The sequence below is a fragment of the Drosophila mauritiana genome, chromosome 2L (genome assembly GCF_004382145.1).
Source record: "Drosophila mauritiana strain mau12 chromosome 2L, ASM438214v1, whole genome shotgun sequence".
Taxonomy (NCBI): Eukaryota; Metazoa; Arthropoda; class Insecta; order Diptera; family Drosophilidae; genus Drosophila; species Drosophila mauritiana.
Window position 1 is genome coordinate 96,008 of NC_046667.1, and position 14,232 is coordinate 110,239.

Genomic DNA, 14,232 nt, shown 5'->3' on the forward strand with positions numbered 1-14,232 from the left:
TGCCCATCCTCCGCCCCACCCAAACAGTCCCATCTGGAAGTGCCGCCCGTGTGCCAAATTTAAATATTTGTGATCCTATCAAAAAGCGAGCAATTGTTTTGAGCTAATTTTTAAATTGATGATGCATTATAACAATCCAAAATTGACTTACTAAAGGTGCGGCCCCTCTTGGGCCATTCCTTTTTCAAATTTAATCGAAATTTCGAGCGGAGCGTTGGCAGCTACCGGCCAATGCAAAATGTTTTGCACAATGCTAAATGTATCTGCGCCCAACATTCAGGTCTAGCATTCAATGGCGTTGTTTCACTCATCGAGTTGGGAGTTCAGCGCTTGCAAGAACTCGGCTCTAAAAGTCAAAATGTATATGCTATGACTTCACGCAGACTATGCTAACGTTTTTTTGCTATATGAACCCATTGTTGGTTACAAAGAATGAAGTCAAACAGCAAAAAGGCCAAGAAAATATTTTTAGTAAAAGGTATTTGAGAAATAAACAAAGTAAATCTTCCCTTTAATATATTACTATTACGGATTCTAAACAAGATTTTTTCTTTAACTATTAAAAGGTGACTGATGACCTAAGATATTTTGTTTGGAGTAAGGTTTAACATACTCCAATTTCGGATTTGTTTGATTACTACTGTTCAAGATGTATACCAGCATTGCACTAAATCTGTCAGCCTAAAGGTATGCTTCCTTTTCGCCCAAACAATATTTTCGAAGTTTGCGTAATGTACAAAAAAATTACATATAATTTACATAAATATAGGCTAAGAAAAGGACCGACAGGCCCTATTATTTAAAACGCTGGTGTAACAACTATCCTAATTGTTAATATTGGAAAATATAAATATGTAAAAATTCGTTAACGTTATGTCAATAAAATAGTAATAATTTCCCTCTTCAAATATATAATTGTTTAAGATGCCTGAATGCATCTACATGTATCCAAACTAATAAAATATATATATAAATTGGTCAAATTTAAAAAACATGAAAAAAATATCTTATGAGATGTAATTCGGGTAATTGGTACACATTCGTTGCACATAATTTTGCATCTGTCTACGATAAGAAAAAATACATTAAAAATGTACGTTAAGCACACATTCACACAACGGAAAGGTGTTTACGGGATAATGGGGAATCAGGGAGCACATATCCTTTATTTTTTCAGCTAAGAATACTACCTTTAATAACAACAAGAAGGAAGGCTAGCTTCGGCAATCCGAGTATTATATACACTGGCATCAAATATATATTTAAACATTACATGTGTATTTTTGTCGACTCATTTGCCAATTATTCCTAAGGCAGCCATATGATATAATGGCTCGATCTGGCCCAAGACCAAGACTTTTGAAAACTGAGAATATGATCAAGAATATATATACTTTATGTCTCCCACACTGCGCATCAAGATTTTTACTGGAATCAATATACTCTCTGCAAGGGTATGCAAAAAAAACGATAACACTACTTTGAAATGTAGCCCTAAGAGGGACGCATTTTTTAATATATTCCTATGTATGTTAATGTAAATAGTCATAGCGTTAGTTGGGAGGAATGTGTGTTCCAAACGTTTTGCATACCTTTTGGCGATCGGATGCATTTAAGCCCAAGGAATATTCATATTCATACATTGAATATTATGCATTGCACAGCCATATTAATGTATGAATTAAAATTGAGCTTAGAGTAAAAGATACCCCAAGATGTTGATTCATAAGTATAGATTTAAAATAACAAATCATCATATTTCTGACTGTTCTTATTTAAGATATGTTTAAATATGTACACACATGTGTAAATGCATATATAAACATGGTTGCGTATTAGGAGCTCGTCTAAAAATCCAAATTCTGCCCACTTTAGGCATCAAGAAAATTCAAAAAGTTTGCCTACTTATTTGTTTTGCGTCAAAATGAAGAGACTGTATTTTCCTAACATAGCGACCAAGTCCAGTACTTCCACATCGCACTTATTGCAAATACAATAGCTATCGCTTGATTTTCGGTTGAAAAATAAACGATAATAAAACCGGATAAATTTTTTCTTATGCCCACATTTTGGCGTAAATGCACGAATACATCGACATAGTAAATCACAAAAACTCAGGAAAATTCATAGCTAAAATGGCAAAAGAAAGATCAGAGGCATAAGCTCTAAGGCACGCAAACAGAAAACAACCAACACTATCAAAAGGAATGACAACTAGTTTTAGTATAAGGAGAGCGCTTCATGCGAGGAATCAACTATTGGGTGCTCATTACTTCTGAGTTACGTAAATAAAGGCACCAACAGTTGATAAGTGAGCGAGCGGCAAATTAATACATAATATGTATGCATGTACATATGTATGTATGTATTTTAATAAGGGAAGTAATAGGACTCTTTAAAGCTTTTAAATATGCAATCGCCTCCAACGGTATTTAGATAGGCCCTAAATACCCGGTCACAAGAAAAAACTGGTGGAAAGAAAAACCAGCCGACTACATTTACGCCATTGAGGCCACATGGATAGAGCGGAAAACTGGCTGTGCGCCATGAAACAGACGGACACCAAGCCCGCACACGTATGCATCAGCGCTCGAAAAATAGAAACAAAAGTCGTGTAAGTGTTTAATACAAACAACAGTCAGGGAACACGCACACCATCACCGGCGGTACGAATAACGTAGGAGAGGCGAGAGCAAAGAAAGAGTACTGTAAGCCATCAGTGTGCGTACGGAAATGCATTAGTATGGGTGAGTGGTGAGTGTAATGGCAAACGGCAGCAACATTTATTTCGCTCAGTTTTATTTCGTTTTCTCGTCGCAACGCAAGTGCTGGTGAAATCGTTGTGGCAGAAGTCTATTTTAAGTGAATAAATCTTTTGTTGTGCTCATGTTCGTAATTCCAAAACGTTCGTCGAGACTAAAAGACTTCTGCTAAGCTTTCGAGCAAAGAATAAAATGAAAAATACTATTTTCCACAAAAACATAGCGTAGCGATTGTGAACAGCGTAAAAAGAAGAAAGCAAAGATCTGCTTCTGTTTCTCACTCTCTCGGAATTGCGCTCTCCGCTTTCAATGATCAATACATTTACAGTTTGTTATTATTTGTTTTTCATTTTGCCTTTTGTTTTGCACGCTCTCAGTAACCGCGAGACGACTTTCTCAAATTGCAAGTGTAAAAATTTATGAAAACGAAGTAGTGGGCAAGGCGAACTGCATTGCAAATGGTAGTGTGTGTGTCTAAATTTGGCGTTAACAAGAGTTAGCTTATTACACCTAACCCCTGGGATTTTTAAAAATTGTTTCTGCATTTTGTCATCAGCATGTTCGGCTTGACGCTTTGAGCTAGGAAAAAAAACGCGCATTGAAATTCGTAACATGGATGCTCAGTTTGAGCACTTGTGCCGCATTTGCGCTGCCAACACGAAAAGCAAGACGAATTCCGTGGTCGAAAGTGTGTTTATTTTTAAAACAGAGGGACTGAAGGATAAAATATCTCGACACCTTTATCTAAATGTAAGTAAATAGAAAGGAACTAGAATTTAATCCTAGATCTGGATAAGTATCAAAACAAGACCTACAGGTACTTGCTAGAACTCGACATTTAAAAAATATATTGCTTTTTAGGTAGCTGAAGAAGATCCTCTGCCAAAAGTGCTCTGCAAATCTTGTTACCGCCAGGTAGAGGCCACGGCGTCGCTGTCAAATATAGCAAAACACACTCAGCTCGTGTTTCGGGACTTTCTCCTTAGTACACTGGTAATCGATTACTTAACACTAAAAATCAGTAAGCTCACAACTTAATAAATCTTTCAGCCTAAGAATGCGAGGGAAGCGGCTGCCGCACGGCTGAGCGTTCCAGCAACCAAAATCCCACACCGATACGACGAGGTCCAAGCGGAAATTGATGAATTTCGCCCCATTTTGCTGACCCGCGTGCCGGAGTCCAGAAACACCGCATACAAGCCTCAACCAGACAGTTGCGTAGAGCTTGCTCCAAAAACTGGCGAAAACTACTTGGCTGCGTCTTTCTCATCCTCTTCTCTGAGCAAACCCGCTGGATCAGTAAAGAACTATATGAACACTGGCCGTCGCAACAGCGTTTTTACAGACACTAGGTATGGATCGGCCCCACTGTCTATCGCACAACGAACTATGCAGTGTCTGCCTTCTTTGGTGCCCCTAAATACAGAGTCATTGGGTAGCAACGCAATGAGAAAGAGCCCAGACTCAAAACCATCGCCGACAGGAGTAATAAACTTCATCCAGACTCATGGGCGCATCACAGGTAATATACCTGAAGTCCAAACAGAGCACAATACCGGAAACATCAACCTGACAGATAGCAGAAACACGGTTACAGCTTCCGCTCTTATTTCTTCAAACGTTAGCAATCCAGGAACGAAATCTCAGGACAGTAATTTGTTCCTGCAGAAAAGTAGAAATCTTAAAAACACATTAAACAATATTAAAGCCATGCGTAGCGGACAGGTATCACTGCTTAAGTGTGCGCAAAATCGAAACCCTATTGATGATGTTAGACCACTGGTCACAACTACACTGGTACCCCAATACGGGGGTGAACCTTCCGTAGAGGAAGCACTGCCAGAGCACATGATCTTTGCGGCGCCAAAAAAGAAGAGGGAAGATGAAGAACAATTTCATCAAACGGCTCTGCCAAAGCTGAAGAAAACTGTGCCAAGCCAATCTAAGACAAAGGGGACAACACTCGACTTAACTATATCGGTTGATTCGCATGGTTCACCCCCGTCAACGTCAATTTCTAATGTTAAAAGCCTCACTGATGCAATTTTCCTTGGAAGCGTTATTAGGGATCCAGACTTGTTGATGCTTATTCTCAAGGCTCTGAAATGGCCGGTGACAGCAGAAAACTGCGATGAGCAAATGTCCCGCTTAAAAAGTTCAAAGTTTGCTGTTATAATGTCAGACACAAACCTTCTTCAAGACACAGATCTCACACAACTTTTAGGTCCATATTTGGCCCCAATGCTGCCTGTGGTTCAGCAGCAAGATCAGCCTCCACTTTCCTCAGCTATCGCGTCTGCTTCTTCAAACACTTCATCGCAGGCGACTAAAGATGTACTTAAGCTTGCTGACTTATCCAGTGCAATGCCTTATAAACTTCCACCAGAAACGTCGGTTCAATTAGTGCCTTCCAGTCCCACGGAACAGGAACCGCAGCCACTGCGTCACAAAAAGACGGTTAGCGTTCCAACTTTCAAACGCCATCAACGAAAGATGAGTGCCCTTGATTTACCTGCTGCTGACAACACCCGCGCCACAATGTCTGTATCGACTTCAAAGGCAGCTTATGTCAGCAACGAACTATCGAGTATCAACTCTGTGCTTTTTTCGCAGTTCGAATCAAATCCGGCCGACCCTATTAATGAAGCGCTTATGTCCCTCCTTAAGCAGCAGCAACAAGAAACAAAAAACCAGCGAAAAACTCGTCAGAGTTGTATTGGCTCTGACAGTGCCGTTAATTTAGAAGACATTGTACTGGTCGATCCCCAACCGCCCCTTGAAGTCGATCCGCAGGATGTGAAGTACCTTGAGGATGACTATGTCTCTCCGCAGTCCCAGCCCGGATCCCAATACAATTTTAAAAGGCGCAAAACAGACAATCGGTCATCAGAGCCGTCTGAAGTCATTGTGCTCGATAACAGTGGATCCCCAAATTTAAAGAATTCAAAAGAAATATGTCTAAGTACGAAACAGATTTTATCCAGAGAAACAAAGAAAAGTGCGGTAACTGTTAGAAAAGAATCTTTGGGTCAGCTAACGCAGGCACCCACAAGTACCGTCCCGGAAGACATTTGCGATCCTAAGGCCAGGGCCATTAATGCGAAAGAAAATCCCGAAGTGTGTGAATCAGCCCCGGACAATGGAGCTAGCGACGATATTGATGATAGCAAAGCAGGCTCGGTATCCGTTCGGAAGTCGGAAGTCAAAGCTGCGCTCGGACAAAAGCTTTTGGAGGCGATTGGACTTTCTCAAATGGGAACCGATGCAGCGCCTGAAAACTCCCGCGACACCCTCAGGAGTGCGCTAAAGCGCTCTATAAAACAGGCCCAGGAACAACAGTTGCAGCTGAAGCGAGGCAATCATGAAGAACCTGTGAAGCAAATGGCCGATTCCACAACTAAGCTAAGTGCAGCAGAGTCGGCAGATGAGCATAAAAAAGCAATTGCCGAGCGTGAGCTGGCCCTACTGAATCGTGGACTTAAAGCAGGAGAAGAAAACACGATTCCCCTAAAAGAGTGAGTTGTAGATTTATTGATACGGACTTTATTTTAAAATTTGTACCATATTTGTAGTGATAAGTCGGAGCGCACTGATGTTAGTTCTTCATCATCAAGAAACCGCCGAGGCCGTAAATTAAAGATTAATGCTAACGTCGAGGATTTTGGCGATGAAGAAAAAAAAGACTTTAGATGGGATGATGACGATGACTTGCCTTTAAAGGCAGATATGGAAAAGCCTTCAGAACGGAGCAGCAGCAACACCCGACCGACGCGTACTAGCAAAACGTTATCAAAGTATTATAAAGGACCAACTTCTAAATCACATCATGGCATGGGTACACGCTCGACACGACAGCGCTGAGATATGATATATATCCTTTATATAAAATATGTGGTTTTATTTTTGGAAAATATCAAATACATATTTTACGTCCCTCTAAGATTCACATGTAATTGTGTACAATGTACACTCCCATTTAAAAACTAGTATACTTGTATTAACATTATAAAAAGCAATGACTGGAGTCTACACACGAAAATGAGTCAAGAATAGTACAACTATTTAAAGAGTAACACGATTTGGTTCAAACAATTTCCTTACGTATGTACATCGATTAATTATTCATCGCTTACGTTTTCTTTTGAGTTAAGTTTTGAACATATAATGTACCTTCTGCTGTCTGTTAACATAAAATCCAGAATATGCCTTTAGAAAGCAGAACGGAAGATATTTATTTGGTTTACAGTTTTTAATCTAAGCTGTATTTTTATAGTTTTAATTAAACTTTTGTTTTTAATAATAACGGTATATATAATAATCATTATAAATTATGTAAATAAATAATGATGCTGAAAATTAAGCAATAAACAGTCTTTGATAGTTCACAAACTTATTTTAGTTAAAAAGCAGAAAGAATGTTAGCTTTGACAGTTGATTTCGATTATTAGTACCAATTTGGTATACACCACTTTTGTAACGATATATGATTTTGGGTTTAAATTAAAACAAATCGGTTGTGATATATCTGCTATAAAAACAGCAGGAAAATGAAATAAAACAACTAATAGGCAATTGCCTTAAAAACATGCACATACGAATGTAAATATGTATGTATGTACACCATTCTCTTTTTACAGCGAGAGGTCTAATGGCTGATTCAGAGAATGATAAATGTGCAAAGCAAAATATCAGTTTGAAAAGCTTCGCGACGTGTGGCGGTTGTTGAAATCGAGCAAGTTAAAATTTGTACATATGTAGGTGTTTACGTGAAACGCCCCTGTGATTCTAAGAATGAAGAACATTTTATACTTGTTCAATAAAATATTTTTTTTATTTAATTATTAGCATGCAACTTTTAACGTTAAACAAGGTTTTCTTTACGATTGGTAACAGATTGTTTTTCAGCTATTTAATGAAAAATAGCAACGTTTTCAACTGTTCCGAGATCAACTTATTTCAATAATCCAAATGACCTGCTGCTGTGGAAAGCAAAAACGAAGCCAGGATGAAACCTATCAGAGGTTTAAAAATGAGGATGTAAGTTTGTCGATACTAATTGCATTGCATCGTCAACTTTATGATTATGATACATTAATAGTTCCAAAAAGAACTACCACCGCTATCGAATACGACAGACAACGCCTGTACTCATACATATGAATGAAGAATATACATATATCTAGAAAAGTTTCTTAATGTGCTTGTGCATGTATAGGCACCCCGCATGACTAAATTTGTTTGCGTAGACAATGTTATCAGAATCCGAAAGCTACATATCTCGGGGTTGATAAAAAGTATTGAGCTATGGGTGGACTCGGTCAGGCCGGCATAAAATCAAATTCCGAACAGTCCGCGCACAAACCGCCGCTAAAGGCACACGTATTTTGGCTGTCAGATACATGCATACATACATGTGTACCTATATATGTATTCCGCCAGAAAAAATCTCTTACATTAAAGCGCGCTGAATTGCACCAAAAGAGCGAGAGAGCGTATAAGCTCCTTGCTCAAAACCGCATTTGCATCGTGTAAAATCGGTAACCTCATCTTTGCGTAGTCAGTATGACGGCAATAATACTCCTGGCCTGCCACTCGGTTCGTGAACTCGTCGATCTGTCAGATGCTCTGTGGCATAACACCTTTAATATCGAGCGAAGTTTAAACTATTATCGCATCAAGCGCCGCTTGGAACTTTTTCGATTTCATTGTCGCGAGTTCTGGTTGCGTCAGGCCTCAAAAACATCCGATCCAATGCATCGGAAGGCAGACATAGATTTTGCAGCCATTGAGGCGGGTGCAGACTGTGCCCGAAATATGGATGCCTTTGACGATACGACAACGGAACTGCACAAGAGGTTTCTACAGGCGGAGGGCACAAGACCCTTTCCTTTGGATTGCATCAGCGACATCGAGGTGGTGGATGGAAATGAATTTAAAGTGCGTAATCGGGATACCATAGCGCAAATACTGAGTGGTTTAGTGCTTAAAATGTATGTCTGTACACATGTACGCATCATGTACAAGTGTTTTTCTCTTTTTCCGTCTTTGCTTTGACATTTAGCGTACTCTGCAGTAATTCCCTTATTCGCGTTGTGGGGGAGCTTTTAATAGCCCTTCGCACAGTCGCGGTCTGACAGGGTTGTTTCTTTAGCGCTTACACCAATTTAAAAACACTCCACACTAACGCCACTATACACAATGGCGCCACTGTAGTTTTAAGTTGAGTTTAGTCACTTCACTATGTTTTAAATGAGTTGTGTATAGTGGCTCTGCGATATTAAACCAATAGTGGTTTGTGTCTCCACTACGATTTTAAACGAGTTGTGTATAGTAACTTCACTGCGATTTTAAATAAGTTGCACCTTTTTTTAACTCAACATCAAACAGGTGCAATAGAGCGGATTCAATAAAATCGTATGTATGTCGTGTCTGCGGCTGTCCACTGCGGCTTCAAGTGGGATTTGTAGGGCGAGGCCATTCTGTTTTTAAAAAAAATTGTCTACACTGATTGGTGGCGCCAGTGCACTGTGTTTTTAAAGCTTTTGTGTATCAAAGCGCCAGTGTTCCAAAAGCTGTTTACAGAACTCGTAGATCTGTCAGATGTTGTGTGGCAGAACACCTTCAAAATCGAGCGAAGTTTAACTGTTTGGATTTTATTGCCGCGACCGTCAGGGCTCAAAGCATCGGGAGACACACACATTGATTTTGCAGCTGTTGAGGCAAGTGTATAGTGTGACCAAAATATGGATGCCTTGGACGGTACGACAACGGAACTGCACAAGAGGTTTCTACAGGCGGAGAGCTCAATATCCTTTCCTTCGGATTGCATCAGCGACATCGAGGTGATGGATGGAAATGAATTGAATGTGCGTAATTGGAAAACTTGAGCACAATTGCTGTGGTTTAGAGGTTGTGCTTAAATACGTACATGCGTGCGCTTGTACACATCATGTGCAAACGCTCTTCTCATTTTTATCTTTGTTTTGACATTTAGCGTACTCCGCAATAATTCCCCTATTCGCGTGCTGCTCTCTTAACAGCTGTTTGGCATAGTCGCGGTCTGACAAGGTGGGTGGCTTCAGCTCTTAGTCAAGTCTGAACCTTAGCCACTCTTCATAATTATTGAAAGTTGAATTGTTATTTTCAAGCTCCCAACACAAGTCAATTCAGGAGCTTACTCGCCATTTATTTGCACATCTGTTCGGGGTGTATACATACATACATACATACATATGTCGTCGATTTTAAAAGAGTTCAAAAAGAGCTTTTGGCGTTGTCATAGCGGCGTAGCTTCAATTCTCTTCAAGCATGTTATTCGCGAAACGGGGAGACAATAATAACAGCTAAATATTTGGCAACCAAACTATTTTGTTAAATAACATAAAAAATAATAATTCCTTCGAGCTCCTGAAGACGGAACAGAAAGATTTAGGACAGAATATATTTATCAGCAGCGAATTCTAAGGCACTAAAAGTATATTATTTACATGCGCAGTATTTAAGTTACAGTGACTTTTCGATTTTCAATGTGCGGTGAGACACCCAGCGAGCAAGCACGATGTTGATTCGTTCTATAATGTCTAAAAACCAATGCATTTCGACAAGCGATTCGTAAAGTGTTCTGTGGTTAACAAAGTACATAATTTGAATTAGAGGAATATTTTATTTTTTTAGTTCTGGCTATTCAGATTTCAAAATCAGAACAAAAAATGTGTCTTAGCGTTTTATATGAAAAAATTATGTGCTGTTGTCCCAAGCTGAAAAAGGGAGGTTTGAATGAGGTAAGCAAGCATTGAAAATATTGACGGAAGAATGTATACTTAAAAATGTACATACTTACATACCTATGTACTAGATAATATGAAAACATAACTAAAAGATTATAATGATAGCTTATATCTATTATATATATATCTAAGCAACTATTATTTTGATTATCCTTTGGAAATTACTTATCGTATTATCGTTTGTGCCCAAAATAAACAAATTAAGTTGATCTTAAATTTTCTTCATATATGGAATGGCTGACGAGGCTAGTGGGACTTTCGAATTTTTCTATATTTTAATCCGAACACTGCCTTTTACGAGAAACCTTGAACTGGACGGGTGAAAGACTGTTTTAAGAGTAATTAAGAGTTTTACTATTTTACTTATTAAATTCCCATTCTAGGCCTCATTTTACGAATATGCAGATGCTGTGCCAAAATATTTCAACGATCAAATAGGGAAATTGAGCGAAGGGATAAGTTTCACGGTGACTGGGAATCTCTTGGTAAACTGTGAGAGGTATGTTAAGTGGCCAAGTTTACGTGATTAATATTTAAAGTGTTCCTCATCCTTTTTAGGTTTTCCATAAATCTTGCTTATAACAATGAATCGCGAGATGTGGCGCTCCACATTAATCCACGACTGCCACAAAACTATATTGTTCGCAACACCAAAGTACAGGATATTTGGGGAAGCGAGGAAGTGTCCTCGGCATTGCCGTTTCTTTTAAGTCGAGGCGAGAAGTTTTCCATTCAAGTGCTAGTTACTGAAGCATGCTATATGATATCGGTAAACGGACAACACTTTGCAGCGTACACTCATCGAATCCCTTATGGGGATGTTCGCATTCTGGAAGTAAAAGGAGATGTAAGTAACGTGGAAATGAAGCGAACTTTGGTCTTAAAATATCCTGAACGATTAGCCCAGTCAGAGGCTAATAACATTGAGCTTCACATAGATGATGGTATTAATGAAATTGACGCCAGCGTTGAGGAGACTGTTAAAATACCTCATGAGTGGTGCCTTATTAGCGCCCCGAACACACAGTCGGACAGTTCGCCTAAGCGTAACTGTAGTTCGAATGATCTTGGCCTTACTCTGCCTTATTATGGAGCATTGCCACCAAATTCGTTGGTCGAAGGTCGATGCTTGAAGATTGAAGGGAGAGTGCGATTGCTTCCACACTCGTTTTACATAAACCTGCAACAGGGGCAGGACATATGGCCACATCCGGTAATTGCATTCCACCTAAACCCACGTTTTTCGAAAGCAAGCAGCGGCGCTATTGGAAAGGCGGTGGTGTGTAGAAATGCCTGGCTTAATGGAGCTTGGGCACAAGAAGAGCGTTCGGAGTTTGACACAAACTTTCGCCCTGGGCGGTCTTTTTGTTTAGCCATTGTTTGTACCAAAACATCCTTTGAGGTGTATGTCAATCGGCAGTTTATGACTGATTTTAAATATAAGGTTAACCCTGCGGTGGTGGACACCGTCTACATACAAGGAGATGTTAAGCTTTGGAATGTAACGCTCGAAAAAAATCAGATGATTAAAGGCAAAAATTTGCGAGTCTATCAGAATCCATGGTACTTTAGTGAGTAGTAGCTGTTTATGTTTTTTTTAGTAATTTAGCGACAATAAAAAAGTGATACGCTCGTGTTTCATTATAGAATATTTTTGTTAATAAATAAAATTTTGATTATTCTTACCTGGACATGTATATTTATTTAATTGAACGCATAGTCGCTATATGGGTATTCATTGAGTAAAAAATAGCTTACAACATTTCTGGTAATGTAGTTTTCTTTTTTAATGTCAAACTCTGGGTATTTATTCAAATATTATACTTTAATCTCCCTTGTAAAACAACAATATTGACAACAACAATATCCCTACTACTGCCGTATAAAATGGAGAGCAAGTGTATGAGCGTGTATCCTGGAGCGTGCACTGTAGCTCTAAGGCGAGTTATGGACGCGATGTCGTTGTTCTATGAAAAGCGCTCAGAAGCCCATCGACGCAAACATTTTAAAGTGATCCAATGTCCAAGGCCAGGACTGTGTTTCGTCTTCCACGGCATGATCCTTATGGCATGTGAGCATTTTGTTATTGATTTTATCACCAAGCAGGGAAGTGAAATATGCGAGGAGTGCGATGTACTATTGCAAATAGGATCACGACTTCCTCAAAATTATATAACGCGCAATTCTCGTCTTAAGGGAAAATGGGGACCCGAGGAAAATTCATCATATTTAACCTTCCAGCTGAACCGGGGAAAGTCTTTTTGGATGCAAATATTGCTTACTGAGGAGTGCTTCTTTATTTCTGTCAACGGCTATCATTTTGCGAAATATATTCACCGAATGCCTTATCGCTGGTTGGAAGCTGTGGATGTACTCGGAGATGTTTCCGACATCGTTATCGATACATACTATGTTTCCGAGTATCCTATACGCCTAACACACTCATTGCCTCGAACCATTCCACATTCAACCAAACTTCCCCGAGATGGAGAGAATGTGGAAACTGAATGGATGGTCTTATCTTCTCTGGCAAAGATGTCATCTAAAAAGTTCCTCTACCAGCCGAGCCTCCCTCTTCCTTACTATGGAAAGCTGTTGGAAGAAAACTTCCTCATTGAAGGAAGTTCACTTCGAATCGAAGGTCGTGTCCGATTGATGCCCCAAAGATTCAGTATAGCGTTTCAGAAAGGACAGGAAATTTGGCCGCAACCCACAGTGTCATTCTATTTCAGTCCATGTTTCTTGCGTAGTAGACATGACAAAATCGGCACGGCTATTATTACACGACGTGCCTATTTAAACGGCGATTGGGTGAACTGCACAGTGTCTCGCTTAAATACAAGTCTAAGGCCAGGAGGTGCGTTTGTCATAGTAATTGCTTGTAGAGACAGCTATTACGAATTGTTTGTAAACAACAGGTCCTTGTTTCATTTTAAGTATCAAATGAGGCCAGAGTGCGTCGACATTGTGAATATTCGTGGAGATATCAAGCTTTGGGAAGTAGTCATTGAAGGCAACACTACTTACAAAAAAACAAAAGGTAATGATATTAAACTTGCCAAATTAATATTTCGACTTACAGTTTCAATCTATTAAAGTTCGATCTGCTATGGAACGAGCTATAAGTGCCTGGAAGCGATCTGAAATCCCCCAACTTCAAATATAATTCAATCATGCCGAAAAACGTATTACATGAATTAATAAATCAATAACTTTGATTGCGCCTGCACCACACATATACGTATCTTATAAGAACTTTGCAATTAAAATATTTATGCGCCCTGATCCTAGGGCTCCGCAGAGCTCCGCTTATAAATGTCAATGCGCTCTAGACGTCAAGCGGTTGTCTGCCCATAACCGGGTCGGATAGCAAAAGCAGACTCAGCTTCTTTCAGCGAGTCCGCCAGCTGAGGCCGCCTTAAGGGCATCGGAAAATGATTATTAAAAATGATAATCGATTAAGGACGCAGTATGGCCGAGCTGCTCGAGTCGCCACTGCAGTGGGAAGGCTGTCCTGAATTGACGTTTATGTCTACATGTGTTTCTGAAGACAGTTGACATTGTTTTTTCACGGCCAGCAAAAAGCAGCAGCAAAAGAGCCAAGCCGAAAACGTCCAGCCTGCAAATATTTCCCAAGGCTCGGCCAAGGCAGTAGAAAAGCGTCTGCAAACTAAAAAATATTA

At 39.6% G+C, this 14,232-nt stretch overlaps 3 protein-coding genes across 7 annotated transcripts; all 3 read left to right on the plus strand.

Annotated features, from left to right (window-relative positions):
• Window positions 1-990: 990 nt before the first annotated feature.
• On the plus strand, window positions 991-7,147 carry LOC117135238. Its single transcript, XM_033295376.1, has 4 exons — window positions 991-3,512; window positions 3,624-3,755; window positions 3,813-6,277; window positions 6,335-7,147. Exons 1-4 carry the CDS (start codon window positions 3,375-3,377, stop codon window positions 6,621-6,623), a joined length of 3,024 nt encoding a protein of 1,007 aa, XP_033151267.1. The 5' UTR covers window positions 991-3,374; the 3' UTR covers window positions 6,624-7,147.
• Window positions 7,148-7,659: 512 nt separating this feature from the next.
• Window positions 7,660-12,240, plus strand: LOC117135239 (galectin-9). Of its 5 annotated transcripts, none has more exons than XM_033295380.1 (3): window positions 7,660-7,799; window positions 10,933-11,048; window positions 11,108-12,240. In XM_033295380.1, exons 1-3 carry the CDS (start codon window positions 7,731-7,733, stop codon window positions 12,126-12,128), a joined length of 1,206 nt encoding a protein of 401 aa, XP_033151271.1. In that variant the 5' UTR covers window positions 7,660-7,730; the 3' UTR covers window positions 12,129-12,240. The 5 variants fall into 5 exon arrangements, with proteins under 5 accessions (XP_033151271.1, XP_033151272.1, XP_033151268.1 ...); XM_033295377.1 differs by lacking the exon at window positions 7,660-7,799 and adding an exon at window positions 8,289-8,699; XM_033295378.1 differs by lacking the exon at window positions 7,660-7,799 and adding an exon at window positions 9,488-9,628.
• A 136-nt stretch (window positions 12,241-12,376) lies between these two features.
• LOC117144700 (galectin-9) lies at window positions 12,377-13,772 on the plus strand. Its single transcript, XM_033310031.1, has 2 exons — window positions 12,377-13,589; window positions 13,648-13,772. Exons 1-2 carry the CDS (start codon window positions 12,437-12,439, stop codon window positions 13,713-13,715), a joined length of 1,221 nt encoding a protein of 406 aa, XP_033165922.1. The 5' UTR covers window positions 12,377-12,436; the 3' UTR covers window positions 13,716-13,772.
• Window positions 13,773-14,232: the final 460 nt, after the last annotated feature.

Coding starts and splice junctions, on each gene's coding strand:
- LOC117135238 (XM_033295376.1), top strand. CDS start 3,375: ATGGATGCTCAGTTTGAGCACTTGTGCCGCATTTGCGCTGCCAACACG. Junction 3,513..3,623: donor CTCGACACCTTTATCTAAAT/GTAAGTAAATAG, acceptor ATTGCTTTTTAG/GTAGCTGAAGAAGATCCTCT. Junction 3,756..3,812: donor ACTTTCTCCTTAGTACACTG/GTAATCGATTAC, acceptor TAAATCTTTCAG/CCTAAGAATGCGAGGGAAGC.
- LOC117135239 (XM_033295377.1), top strand. CDS start 8,325: ATGACGGCAATAATACTCCTGGCCTGCCACTCGGTTCGTGAACTCGTC. Junction 8,700..10,932: donor TGGATGGAAATGAATTTAAA/GTGCGTAATCGG, acceptor TTCCCATTCTAG/GCCTCATTTTACGAATATGC. Junction 11,049..11,107: donor CTCTTGGTAAACTGTGAGAG/GTATGTTAAGTG, acceptor CATCCTTTTTAG/GTTTTCCATAAATCTTGCTT.
- LOC117144700 (XM_033310031.1), top strand. CDS start 12,437: ATGGAGAGCAAGTGTATGAGCGTGTATCCTGGAGCGTGCACTGTAGCT. Junction 13,590..13,647: donor TACTTACAAAAAAACAAAAG/GTAATGATATTA, acceptor AATCTATTAAAG/TTCGATCTGCTATGGAACGA.